This window comes from Nannobrachium achirus (genome assembly GCF_963921795.1).
Source record: "Nannobrachium achirus genome assembly, chromosome: 19".
NCBI classification, from domain to species: domain Eukaryota; kingdom Metazoa; phylum Chordata; class Actinopteri; order Myctophiformes; family Myctophidae; genus Nannobrachium; species Nannobrachium achirus.
The window spans coordinates 16,979,265-16,994,347 of record NC_137826.1 but is presented as its reverse complement, the minus strand read 5'-3'; the positions used below and the strand labels follow the sequence as shown (position 1 = coordinate 16,994,347).

The window sequence follows — 15,083 nt, the reverse complement described above, 5'->3', positions numbered from 1 at the left end:
AGGTGTCCCCCTAGTGGCTGTTATAGGTACTTTGTGAGTTCCACATAACAACCACCAACACTTTTGGAAGTCGACTGACAAACTGCCCCATGGCCAGTGTGCATCTGGCAAATAAACTGTACTATTGTAGACCTATATAATATTTGTATTTAAAAACATGGTTTATGGAATGGATGGTAATAATGGGCAGACACCTTCTTCTCCGACACCTGATTTTTTGTTTTCTTTTACAACAATAAGTAACAATTCTCCAGTCTCAAGCCATCAATTTTAAACTAAATTGTTGGCTAGGCTGCCTATAGGTAAATCATGTTTCAAACATACATACCCATTGGGTTTCCTCTCAGGTCCTCCAGTCTCTCGTGAACGATGGCCATCTGTCTCTCTAGCTGTCCGTTTAGCTCTATCTGCGTCTCATACCTGGTCTTCCACTCGTTGCCTGTAGTAGAAAGTCGAAGCAGAAAAATTACGTGACCATGTCTGGCGTGTTTTTGATTGATTGATTGAAGACTTTATTAGAAGTTTGCATAGGAAAAGGTACAGTTTCATGACGGTACAGTTCACTGGTACAAGGTCTACTAAAAGGAGATCCATGAAAAGACTAAGCTTATTTCCACAGGAAACCATGATAAATACATGAATGAATGAAAAAGAAAAAGAAGAAAAACAGATAGCAGAAGCAGATCTAGAAGCTCGATTTTGATCTATTTTCAAATGGCTAGCTAATACAGCTCTTGCATTCTTTTTTTTTTTTTTTTGAGGGCTCGTTTTTACTAAGACCCGCTTTTGCTTATTTCTCTGAGAACGTGGCAACCAGCGGTCAGTCCGTCTCATCCAGGACGTTAAGGTTGCCAGAGCATTGATTGATTGATTGAAGGCTTTATTAGAAGTTTGCATAGGAAAATGTACAGTTTCATGACGGTACAGTTCACTGGTACAAGGTCTACTAAAAGGAGATCCATGAAAAGACTAAGCTTATTTCAACAGGAAACCTAAGTATCTCATATAACATTGAATGACAGACAAATAGAAGACAGTACTATGCAGTAGATATGTAAAGAAAAGGAAAAAAAAAAAGAAAACAGTAAGTCTAAACAAACAGTAAGTATATACAAGGAAGGGGCAGGGGAGGGTAGGGTTGGGCTATGTTTTTACCAGTTGCGAACAGCTGCTGCCTGTAAGTGGTTTTTCAGGGCAATTTTAAAGAATGCTAGTGATCCACACTCCTTTATGGCCTTCGGTGAGGCATTCCACATTTTTGTGGTATAGCAGAAGAACGAGTTTGACCCTTTCTTTGAGTTGACTCTGGGTTGAACGTGATCTGTGGCACTGCCTCTGGTGTTGTAATTATGGACATCCTTAACGTTTATAAAGTATTTTGACAGGTACTTGGGTATCATAGTGGTGTAGTGTATCTTGTACACCAGGCCCATTGCAAGTTGCTGTAGCCTACTCTGTCATCTACTCTGAGCCACCCCACTCTTAACTGGTGAGTAGCGGTGAGGTGAGTCTGATAGGGAAGGTTAAGCAGGACCCTAATTAGTTTATTTTGGGCTGTTTGGAGTTTAGTTTTTAGGGCTTGTGGGGCGTCACGATACCATACGTGGACTCCGTAGTCAAAGAGGGGCTGGATTATTGCACCAGCTATAGTCTTCAGTGTGTTGAAGTTGACCATTGGGGCGATCCTCTGTAGGAAACGAGTTCGTTGGTTGATTTTTTTTTATTACTTTAGAAGTCATCTTTTCGCTGGAAAGATTAGCTTCAAGGATACATCCTAAGTAAGAGATTTCGTTTTTTCGTGTTATGACCTTGTCACCCACTTTGATTGTGAAGTTATCTACCTTTTTGAGGTTATGATTTGATCCAAAGAGGATGGACTCAGTTTTTCCCAGGTGAATTGATAATTTGTTGTCGTTAAGCCATGTGCAGATCTTACTCAGTTCAGAGTTAAGTGTCTTTTCAACCTGCAAGTGGTCCTTGCCCGAGACTAGGAGAGCCGAGTCATCCGCGAACAGGTTGCAGTCGCAAGCAGATGCCATGTCCATGTCGTTCACGTATATTAGGAACAACAGAGGTCCCAGTATGCTACCTTGAGGAACACCACAGCTTACTGGGAGGGGGGGGGGACAGGGTACCGTTAATCTCCACCACCTGTTCCCTCCCCACCAGGTAAGATTGCATCCAGCTCACTGCTGCGCTGTCAAGACCGATGGCTTTTAGTTTCTCAATCAGAATAGCATGATCCACGGTGTCAAATGCCTTCTGGAGGTCCATCATGACCATGCCGCTATATTTGCCCTGATCCGCTTCGCGTTTGATTTGGTGAGTCAAATAGAGAAGGCATGTGTCAGTGGAATGTGCACAGCACTTTATTGTGCATCAATAAAGTGTGATGATCCATCGCCTGCTCACCTTCTCCATCCACCCAACTAAGCACGCCGTCTAAAAGTGGTCTAATAGTGGTATAGATTTGAAAGTTTTTTTGTTGTCTAAACTTAAACTAGACGACTAATAGACGTCTAATAGTCGTCTAAATGCAGACCGTCTATATTTAGACGACTATTAGACGTCTATTAGTCGTCTAGTCTAAGTTTAGACGACAAAAAAACGTTCAAATCTATACCACTATTAGACCCCTTTTAGACGGCGTGCTTATAGTGGGACGCTGTGCAGTCTCTCTTGAAGCTCACACAGGGTGCTTCTCAAATCAGTGACCGAGTCCTCAAGCATCTCCCTACAACCAACGATTCAATAAACACTTGCATTTCACAATAGTTATTTGCATAACACAAACGCACGCACACACGCACACTGTATAAACTGGACCTATGTAAGCCTTTAAACTTAATTACTTAAGCTCTTTCTTGCTCAAGTTCTTGTTGCAGCCGTGCCAAGTCATATTTACTGTAATCTGCGTCCCCAACCATGTTCCTGAATCCTGATGTCAACTTGTCAACTGAGGAGGAAAAAGTTTGTTTCCCTGGGTTCCCATGGAGACAGTTGTGATTTTGATCCCATTCCTTGAAGTGGACATGTCTGCTGCGATTGGTTAGAGGACTTAGGACTCTAGGACGGTGGTTGCCGGGAAACCTACTACTGACAGCAGCAAAGGCTTCATAAATGCACCAGACCACTTGTAAAATACTTGAGCACATTTTTGAACCTTTGATGGATAATCCGTTGCAATGCAAAAATAACTATGCAGCATTAGATGCACTATGATAATTTACACAGCATTCAAACTATTGTTGTAATTAAAAATACGCTTCATTGAAATTTAATTGGATTGCAATGTAATTATTCTGCTTTTGTCATTTGATACCCAACACTTTGTGCATTAAAGCAACATACAACATTGTTTAGAAAGTCATCTTTAGTTTGTAGGATAAGAGAAAGTCAATACAATCTAACATACACACATAGACGACAGGTTTATTACAAAAAATAATGTCAAAATGGCGATTCCACAATCCACATACATCAATAATTATTTTTTAATGATGCCATTCTTCCGAAACCGGTCCGTCTACTGCAGTACGCACTGCTGCCACCATCTGGCGGAGTCAGGTTAGGTGAGACTGCTGTTGAGCCAAAGTAATTCATAAAACTGCAAGAAACTACTCCAGAGAGTGTGGATATTCCCTTTTTCTGACACATAAATACAGCCACATACACACATACATACCCACAGACAGCAATCATCACTCTACTTGTGCACTCTGCTGGAGCAGGTAAATACCAAATTGTAAGCAGAGTATGGTGCATTTTAAAAGGAGGTAGATACTGTAAGTTTGCATGATAAGCATGACATAGCCTAGATTTAGAACTAAGCTTTTCAAATGAATTGGAAAGCCCTTCCAACAAAAAGCAACAAAGTCCTGACCTGACCTGACCAAAGTCCTGACGTCACTCACGCTACGGAAGTATTTCTTTCTATTGAAAGTCCCATAGGGAAATCTTAGATCGCAATCATATAAGAACTGTGTTCCAAAAATAAACAAATCAGCCTGGCTATTTTGTCAGGTATGTGACTCTGTGTCGTGAATGAAATTGAGGTGCATTCGATAACGTCTGTGTTTGGAGAAATTAGTACTTTTCACTGTCAGTTGAATATGAGTAAAAATTGTCGGGCTGATTATTTTTGGGAAAACTGTTCTGATGACGCAATCTAAGATTCCGCTATGGGATTTTCAATGTAAAAACTAACTCAGGGATAGTGACATCATTTTGTAGGCAGAGGAGAACTCTGCCCCCAGAGCATTTTCTGTCCCTCGCTATTTCAACAGATCCGAGACAAAAATAACGACTAAAGTATAATTCTAACACTTTCCTTTCAACAACAAAGAGAAGAAAAATGTGTAAATAGTAAAAATAGTAAAAAGATTCACGGAAACTGGGGGCAGAAATTCTCCTCTGCCTACAAAATGACGTCATACTTAACAGCCCCATAGCGGCAGTGATTTTGGTGCTCTATTGCATCTGTCTATTTCATCTCATCTTTCCTCTCCTCCTCCTGCTCCCCATCCTCTGCAGCCGCTGCTTGTCCGACTCCGGCCTCTAGGTGGTGCTCTTTGACCATAGCCTTGGCGGTCTTCTTGCCTGTAGTCTTCAGAATTGCTTTAAGTCCCAGGTGGTCAATGTTGTACGCCGCCAGGCCAACGTTCACGGCTGACGCGAGACCACTGTCTGTGGCATTGCCTGCTTCTTCACCATACCTTCACCAGTCACACATAGCAGGGAGGAGTTAAGGAAGGTATAGAAGGGCATAGCAGTAACGGGCATTTCACTGAAGACTTTATTAGAAGTTTGCACAGGAAAAGGTACAGTTTCATGACAGTACAGTTCACTGGTACAAGGTCAACTAAAAGGATAAAAACCTCAAGAAAGCTTTTGGGCTTGTTACAATTGGGGTCCTTGTGGTTCCACAGCTAGAAAGCCCATTCATTTTCCCCATAGATTTCCGAAAATACGAATGTTTATTATGCCTGGAACCAAGACATCCAGGCTCCTGTTGAATCATGACCATAAAACATTTGATCTATATATTTGTGATATTTGATATTTGAAAACCGCAAATAATAATATCATTGAATATTAAAACGTTATGATCCACCAGGATCCTGGATGACTTGTACTGGTTCCAGACTTAAAATAATGTATATCTGTAGTCTCTATGGGATAGATTATCTGTGGAACAACAAAATGTCTGCCCCATAAAGGCACATCACATCACTGTATACAAGTGAGAAGCAGGAAATCAACTTATTGTTTAAAGGCATTCGGCCACGGGCCCCAATTTGATAAGATTTCATTATTGCATTACCAATCTACAATGTAAAATTCTCATTGTTAATATAACTCTGAGAGTACACATGGAACCAAATGAACCCTTGTGTCCATTTGGTTCCATGTGTACACTCTCAGAGTTACAGACCTGTAAGGGTCCATTTGGTTCCTAAGGATCGCTTACAACATAATTGTAAAATTCTCTTATTGCACACACCCACCAAACAACATTATTATGTTGTGAAAAGAATGATGGAATCGTGAGTTATGTTTTGTTTTGCCTCAATTTATCTTGTTTTTTATTCAAAACAAATCAAAGAAAAGAGTCTACAATAAATACTGTATTAACAGCAAGAGCACCGTCACCCAACACAGGCAGGCATTTCACTGCCATGGACATGAGACATGTTATGGAAGACAAAGACATGATGCTGAAGTAAAGTGTCTGCACAAAGGTCAAAGCAAAAGCCAAAGTTCAGAAGCCACTGTAAATGAACCACATGAGTCAATAATGATGGAAAACAGAAACTTCAGACTTGACTGGAGTTAGTCATATGTTGCGTGGTATGCCTAATACATTTTCCAGACCCCTAAATCTGAAATAAAGAAAGAAAGAAAGAAAGAAAGAAAGAAAGAAAGAAATAGGTGGTAATCACATCAGTACCCCAAACGAACCAAGAAGTAGGTAAAAAAAGGGCACGATTCTGAGTTTACTACTAATAATACTAATATTGCTATGTTAGTTCAAAATGTAGGTCATCTTTTTAGAAGGATTACTGTGTAATGAATGGTATTGGAAAAAACGGAGCACCAATGACTAGAGATATTAAGACAATTGAGAAATAGCTATTGCACCGTAATAAAATAGGCTACATGGCAGATAAATGCGAACATGACGTCCTGCACAAATGATTGAGTTGTTTCAAAATTGCGATTAGGCTTTCAGAACTTACTTGTACTTGACTGTTCTAACAGTCTCTGATGTTACACTCTTGCCAACTGTCTTAGCTCCAGTCTCCAGACCACTCCACATTGTAGAAAAACCTTTAAAGAGCACAAATAAATATACATATACAGTATAAATTGTATGTTTACTGAACCTTAAAAAAAATAGAATGCATGGAACCTTCAATGACAATGCAATTAAAACCTTTACTGAACTAAAAGCATACACAAGCAGCTCCTTTCATACTAGAGTGTAATTTTGGAATAAAGCCTTTTTCTTGTCTTGAGTCTAAATTAATTTATACTCCACACTGCCTCAGTCAGTTGAACTACTGCCACTTGAACTACGGTAAGAGTAATAATGTGATTTATTTATTCACTCATACACATTCATTGAGTAATATTTAAGCCCATCCATCCATAGCCAATTTAAATTGTGATACAAATCGCTTTACAGTTTTCAGAGTTATCACTGTAACAGTCAAACCAACAGAGAGCAGCAATTACAATACATCCGCTCCCCTGGGCACGGGTAAACACTTGGCGGACATCATGGCAGCTCAGTCATTCTTTGCCAATTTATACTGGAACTGGTATTGTTGTTGTTTTTATTAAATTCCTTTTCAGTCAGATTCTGGTAAGCCCATTTTATACTTTATAATAATAATATCTCAAATGTATGTAGCGCCAAGTACCAAGGCTATAAAGGGGATAAAATCAATAAAAACAGTGGAAAGGCGAGAAAGGGGGTGTGCAGTTATCTGGGGAAAGACATATTGAAGAAGTGGGTTTTGAGAGAGGTCTTTAAGATTTGGAGGGTGGGGGCTTCTCTGAGAAATATTGGGTAGTGCATTCCACAGGGTTATGGCAAAAGCCCTATCGCCCCAGGTAAGGTACTTGGTCTCTGGGGACCTCCAGGAGGTTGGCGTCACCAGACCTGAGGGAGCGGGACGGGAGGGGACATGATGTTGGAGGAGGTCGAAGAGGTAGGGGGGAACATAATTGTTCAGTGCCTTATAGGCGGTGAGTAGTATTTAGAAGTGGATTCTTTATCACACAACCATGACGCTAATGATACCATATTTCCAACAAACATTCTGTAAATTACCTTGAACACTGCTAGCTGCCACCAACATGGCTGCGTCCAGGTTTGACGCTCGGCCATCTTTGCTCTTCTTCATGGACTCTGGGATCAGTTTGGAGCCGTGTTTCTTGACGTGGGGCGCCAGCTTGTCTCCGACACATCCTGCTACTGTGCACACTCCATTCACTGCAAAGACACACTCACCTCATTAGCATTCATGGAATAAAGCAAAATAAAATCTAATGTCTCAAAACATTTAGCCAGGCCATGATAATAATCTGATTTGTGAAACAGCTTGTGTCCCTCCACACTAGTGCTACGCTTCCTAAACAATTAACACAATGATATGTAGAAGTGGGTCATTGGGTCAAAATGTTATAGTCTTGGGTGTGACCCGGCCGAGGAATTGAACTCCAACCTCCCAATCTCAGAACAATTGATCCAGTGTAGTTAGTTTTTAGCCACAAGCTAACAACAACAAATGCATAATATACAAAAAATGGGTTTAAATCAGGAAGACTTACCCAGGAACTGGCTGACCCTAACAGCGCCCGCAGTGGCTTGTTTGGCCGCCTGCAGGTTCTTGTTGACCCGGGGGCTGACCTCTGTAGGCGTGTTCTCAGGAGTGATATGGTCACGCAGCTTGGACGCTCCTCTGTGTATGACCTTCCCGGTGGCCTCTGCTCCCTTCACAAAGCCTTTACTCAACCAGGTGGCCCCTGTGTAGAGACAACACCACCAAGATTCAACATTCCACATTCATTTAATTCACTGCTTCCCAAACAATCTACAATTCAGGCATTTAACATACGCTCTTAAACCAGAGTGGCTTACAGTAAGCAAGGTAAAAACACATCAAATGCATAGAAATAGTAATCTAGGATGAGTTCAACAAATGAACCTGGCATCGGTCTACATAACATGCAACAGTATCTAAATTACATTTTAGTCTTTGCATAAGACTGCATGGTCGTCAAGGCTAGGGCAAGTGCTACGGCAAGTGGTCGGGCCCATATATATATTACTCTATGCAGGTACAGTATATACATGCGCTCTACACACACACACACACACACACACACACACACACACACACACACACACACACACACACACACACACACACACACACACACACACACACACACACACACACACACACACACACACACACACACACACACACACACACACACACACACACACACCTGACAAGATGCTTTGGGACATCTTCTCGCTCCACTCGGGAAGTGGCAGTTTTTCCTCCTCTGCCGTTGCCACGGTAACTTGTTGTTGTGTCCCAGGTTTGGTCGCTATGGTAACATGTTGTGGTGTCCCTGGTCTCGGGGGAAGCAGAGGGACCTTCTCAGCCAGGTTGATGACCTCTGACCCTGCGCCCTCCTCTGGAGCCTGGCAGACAGACAGGACACCAAGTCATTCACTAAACATAGACGGTTTATGACAGGCGATAACGCAAGATTCTTTCTCTCATCATCTGCAGGTATACAGTATACAAGAGAAATAAGACAGGGTCTAATGCTGCGTTCACAATGGCAAATATAATGCTACAGGCTACCATAGATTTTCTATGGAAGCCAGTGCTTCGAAAGCGCAAGCGACATCCAACGTTTGTAGTTGCTACAGGGACACGGGACTTGCATTCCAAGCACTGGGAGCGGAAATGGCCGACAGGACCCGCTGGAAAGACGTGGCATCGAGGACCTCGACGACAGTCCAAGGATGATGACGATGTAGTTGCTACAAAATCTGAGCTGGCTTCAACTGCAGCTACAAAGGAATTTCCATTCACCTTCCTTCTTCAAACAATTCCTGCTTGTACACAACCTGTTTGTTACAGTGACACTGTGACTCACCTGGATCCTGAGCTCTGCGAGTTGTGACAGCAGATCCCGGAACAGGTCTCTGTCGGGGCCGGGCAGCTCAGAGGACAGCACGATGCCCATGTAGGAGCCCGGGGTCTCTGCCATGGTGTCAGGGAACATGAAGATACCCGAGTTGGCCAGCAGCACCGGGGTGTCTTCTGTCAAGGGATAGAGCCAGTCACACACCTTGAAAAACAAACACAACACACAGTCATAAATAGTCCATAGTACTATACTGTACTGTAGTAGCTCCCATGTAATCCCCCCATTCCAAAATGTTCCCCAATGTACGTACATCCCCCCTTTTTCATTGTTGTTGTCAGGGGCGCACATCCTAAGGGTGCTTGGTTGCCCTAGCACCTGCGAGAAATGCCAAGCACTCCCTTGGAAAGTGCCCTTGATTTGACAACTGATGGGGCCGTAGTGCGGGGCCAGATTTACATTCATTTCATAGTGAACTCCACCCAGCACACACTGCGCGGTGCCGGCATATCCTGTGTTGAAAACCCACATCGCACGACTACACCTATACAGTAGGTTTCTTAGCAAGTCACACAATGGACCAATGATAAGCAGGGACATTCCTACATTAATTCACGCCGTTGACACTCGGCAGCTTTTGTACGTTTTGGTGTGAAGAGGGGTGTGTGTGTACGTACTCACAGAGCACATCCATGCATGTCATGGAATGCCTCATCTCAGTAATTTAGTAAAGTAAGCTTGTCTAGTTCTCTTCACACAGGCACTTTGTGACCTTGTAGAGTGGTTCATAGGTGCACATATGTTTTTGTCCCACACTGGGGGGACATAAAAACACAGTCTAATTTGCAGCTAGCTTGGCGTGGCCTTATGACCCCTACATGGCATGGCTTTGTCACAGAAGGAACCATTATAGAGTGGTGGTATATAGGCCCATTAGGCCCAGTGCCAGCCAGCCACACAGGCAGGCATGTGGACAAACAGCTGTGACCGGCAGAGTGACCCCTCGCAGGGCACAGCAACAACACAAGTGCAGAGTCATCTGTAAATAGGAGCATTGTACTGCTTGGACACAGAGCCGGCCAGAACACCATGCAGAGAGCAGTCAATACTGGTCTGGCCTGCGACGTTGAGGCAGGTCTACTGAGCTGCAATGGAATGACATGTATTCTGTGCAGATTGCTGGGAAAAATACATTTGAGTTTTACATGGTTTACCACTGTAGGTGCTGCCTTTTTAGTCAATTAAGGTTTTTGACGTAAAACTTTGGTGTTACTACTGGTGAAACAGGCTCATATGTAACAACAATAATGATCAACTAGAAAGCTGTATTGTCCCAACCTGTCCAACATAGCCTACCTCAAAGATGTTTGAAAAAACTCAACCAAAAAAACTTGTACTATAGCTGTTATCTGATTCTTATCCCAGGCTATGGTCCTCCTCACATAGGAACCATCTGATCCACCCATGCAGCTGAAGAGTGAGTGAAATTAAAACATTGTGACTTCTTTGCTGGTTAACTTCTGCTCTGGTACATTCCACACTAAATGGATACCGGTAATTAAATCTGGTTGTTCAAGCAATCCCCTTTGTAGGCTTACTGTAGGATTTCATTCTGGATGGGCATGATGGCCTCTGCAATGCATACTTGAACTAAGAATAGATTTGTTCGAATTCCTGATGGCAAAAAGGATATATTCTTTTCAGTTTGGAATTGGAACCTTTTTGGGGTCCTTGACATGAAAATGTCTGATGCAAACGCTCATGCATGCCTGCATACAAAATAATGATGCAGAATCTTTCAGTTATGCCTTGCATAACTGAACACACGCGCGCACACACACACACACACACACACACACACACACACACAAGCAACACACACACACAATTTCTTACATGCAGAACGGCTGAAGGTCTCCCGCCGGCCGAATCCTTGCTCCGACACCCAAAGCTGATGATGCGCAGAAACCCTGGGTGAGACAGGGAGCTGACCTGCCCGTCCGGAGTCACAAAGAACAGCTGCACTCCAGCGGGGATGAACATCAGCTCCTCTCCTCCTTCCTCTCCCCCTGCGGTTCCTCCTAACATCTTTGCACCACCCAGCCCCAGGCCCCGCGCGGCCGGGCTGTAAGCCAGGCTGTGGTGGCCGTCGGTGGGCCGCGGCGTGTACGCTGGGGGCTGGTCTTCAGGTTGCCAGCAGGCAGGTAGAGAGGTTGTTGTTGTTCCTAGAAGCCACCAGAAGGGAGCACATATTATCTGTGGGGGAGCATGGTTATAGTTAACTGAAACTAATGAAATAATGAAAACTAGAAAAGGATTTAGATTTGAATTAACTGAAATAAAAAATAAACGCTAGTCTTTCCAAGAAAATGATAACAATAATATTAATAATATTAATAATAATAATTTAAAAAGCACTTTTCTAAATACTCAAAGTCGTTTTAAAAAAAATGATGAATGCGAAAAGGTGGGTTTCAAGTGTGGTGGCGAGGATGAGGGTGAGAGTGAGTTCTCTAGGGAGGGGTCGGCCACTGAGAGAGTTTTGTTTCTTTGTTATGGAGATGTCAAGGAGGTTGGCATCACCAGAGCTAAGGGAGTGGCGTGGCGAATAACTAACTGAAACTGTAATTGTGCAATTACAAAACTATCTAAAACTAGACAGGTGCAATTCTGGGAAATTGCAAGTGTGGTTTCACTGACACGAGTCGCGAGGAATTCACTGGGAAATGAATTCCATTTATATTATATATTGTGATGTCAAGTGAAGCTTGACCAATCCTGTCTGATTGGACAAACAGGTTCACTAGCTGGTATGAAAGTTCTCGGACCTAGAACAATAGTGTGTTGCCTATAGCAATCACACTAACTAACTAAAATCATATTATTAGAAATACTTAAACGGTTATTTTTTAGCTTGACCCAGACAAATACCCCCCCCCCCCCCCCCCCCCAAAGAACACACAAAACGTAAAGCCTCACTATCTAAATTTGTTTTAATCAGCTAAATTACATTTAGTCCAATCAGTATGGTAGAGTATGTTAATACAAAATAAAGTATTGGGGTGGTTGTATTTTGTCTCCCTGCTCTTCTATTTAGATCATGTCAAAGGTCATGTGTGACCTAGACACAGGATCTGACCTGATGGTCAAGATTCAATTTATCCCCTGAGCAAGCAGGCCGGCTCTAACTTAAGCAGGAAACCTGGTTCAAATATGTGGTAGAAGAGGAAAGTTAAATAGTGCTGCTAAAAAAATATATATATATATAAAAAAACTAGCCAGTAGCCACATAACACATAAACCTGTAAATGATGCATTTATATAGCGTCTTTATCCAAGGCGCTTTACATAGATTGTGCATGACATTCACCCATTCACACACACATTCATACAACGAGGGCGGAGGAAACAAGGCAAAATGCAAGGCCTGGGATCGAACTGGGAACCTTCCGTTTCCCAAGCGGTAACTCTAGTCTACCTCCTGAGCCACTGCCGTCCCACATACACAGTATACAGTACTATCAAGTCAAAATTAAATCAAAATAACAACAAATGAAATGTTAAAACATATAATAACCTTGGTGGGATGGATTGGGGGAGGCAGGCCTGACTGGAGGTGCTGGCGTCGGGACGAGGAGGTTCTGGGCTGGGGGGTTTGTGGTCATTAGGAGGCCGGGTACAGTAGGGTACAGATGGAGCAGAGAGCTAGGAGGAGGCAGAATGTTGTCTTCCAAAGCGGGATAGAAAATATCCCCTGACTCCCCGCCTGGCCCCTGCTGTGAGCTCTCCGTCTCGAGCTCGGCGACACTCTCCTCCAGCTCGGGGAGGTGACAGATTAGGTTCTGGAGGGTCTCCCTCATCTTCTGCTGCAGCTGTCTGGCAGTGTCCCAGCAAGGTGCTCCTGCCTGGTGCCTGGCTCCCCCGGTGGGGACCTCCAGGCCCTGGGCCAGGTGTTTCCTCCCCGTCCTGTAATACTCCAGGGCCTCGGGTTGTCTGTCGGCCTCCTCGGCCGCCATGCCTCGCTTCAGGCAGTGCAACGCCTGCTCATACTGGTCCTTGATGATCAGCAGCTCAGCAGGCTCAGCCATGCTCCTAATGGTTCCCGAGGCTAGAACAAAAAAAGGCCTTTTGGGGGATGGGACCTTTTTTTCCCTTCTTTGGAACCGTCTGCCGGAGGGTCCGCGGGTCACTTAATCTGTTGACATTTAAAAAAGATATATATATTATTTAGAGCAGTGTTCATTTCGTTGACTGAAACTAACGAAACATGTTAGTCGACTAAACTTTTTCAGACGAAAACAAAATAAAAACTGAGATAAAAAACTAAGACTAAGATATATTGACAATTTCATCAACAAATAAAAGCTTGATTAAAATGTTAGGAACTAGTGGAGAAGAGATCCAGTATAACTAAAAGATAAGTCATTTTATGTTTGGTTGCACTTCTACAAGCTCACAAAAGACAGTTTCCCAAATATATGAATACAATATACATTTTCGAGGTGCCCACCCTTTAATGCCCACTTTTCTTGTATCCTTGCTAAGTAGCCTAGATACTTCTTCCACCAGACCACTAAACTGACGAACTATCAGCCTGCCCTACACCATTAAAATCACCATAGTAGTACCATGATAACCTAGCCATAACGCTTGTAGAGCACTTTTATTTTGAAGAAGTTCTCTCTAGAGAAAACGTCTTCAAAACAGAAGTCTCTACAAGCGTTACAAGTTATGGCTAATAATAGTCAATGAAGAAGTGTTGTTGCATGAGTCATTTTGCTACACAGGTAGTCCTACCTAAAAGAACTCTAGGTATTTATAGTTAGGGTATGTACCGTGTAAGCCTACTTGTTGAATTACGCACTGGTTTGACGCACATCTGGTTTTACCTGAACAGCAAGACTAGCTTTAACAACAACACTCTCAACAAGTGCCTTTTCTAAAGACAGAGAAAATAAGTGGAAAACACGAATGAAAAAGTAATTACACAGTTCTAGCCTTCCACGGCAAACATTAACGACCAGAAATAGATTATCCTTTCAGTTCCTTCCTAATAAGTGCAGTGGCCTACCTTGACAGCGAAATGCACGGTACCCAGGGACAGTAGGTAGAAAAGGAAAAGTTGCTCCCAAAGTGTAGGCTACGATCTGAGAAGCTGCAGTTTTACCTCTTTCTATGCAGTGTCAGATCAATGTCACACTCCCATCATGGGTTCGGTTGATGTCTCTCTGAGAGGGGCGCAGCCCGTCAAGCTTGAAACTTCATCTCTCCTCCCATCACATGGTGTCTGCTCTGCTGTGACCACCACTAGAGGTCCTCACAAAACCACTATCATGCATTATACTTCGAAGCTAGTTTTTCCAGTCAAACTAGTTTCCATTGAAGTTATAATTAAAAATACACACATTAGTGAATGGTATACCCACATCCCAAAAAGTAGGCCTGTGTAAAGGCCCATTCCCACTGGGCCAGAAAAAAAAAAACTCCAGATATTTTTTCCATTCAAAGTGGATGGTAGATACAGATAAAAAAATATATATATCTACCACAGATACTTATCTATGGCAAATATTTTTTTTTATCTGTATCTACCATCCACTTTGAAGAAAAATATCTGGAGAAAGAGATTTTTTTATCTGGCCCAGTGGGAATGGGCCTCAAGCCACACGGTAGTTTGGCATGTGTGGTTTTACAAGACTTGTTGCATTCTGCACTTTTACTTCAATGAGCAACACCACAATTACAAACGAAACCTTCCAAGGTTGTTTGTCTAGTCAGTCTTTTAATATTAGACTGATTTGTTATAGGGTTACAAGCCTTTAAAACTCCTGAGGCTAACTGAATTTTCCTCTGGATCAATAAAATGCCTATGTAGTAAGAAGTCAACCCTTTCAGCAAGACCA

General features: G+C 42.8%; 1 protein-coding gene across 1 annotated transcript; it reads right to left on the bottom strand.

Moving 5' to 3' along the window:
• Nucleotides 1-4,483: 4,483 nt before the first annotated feature.
• Nucleotides 4,484-13,268, bottom strand: LOC308304642 (spartin-like; the record flags this gene model as incomplete). Its single annotated transcript, XM_080749266.1, has 8 exons — nucleotides 4,484-4,715; nucleotides 6,240-6,330; nucleotides 7,340-7,501; nucleotides 7,840-8,034; nucleotides 8,524-8,725; nucleotides 9,190-9,384; nucleotides 11,077-11,405; nucleotides 12,758-13,268. The coding sequence occupies 8 exons, from the start codon at nucleotides 13,266-13,268 to the stop codon at nucleotides 4,484-4,486; spliced, it is 1,917 nt and encodes a 638-aa protein (XP_080605392.1).
• Nucleotides 13,269-15,083: the final 1,815 nt, after the last annotated feature.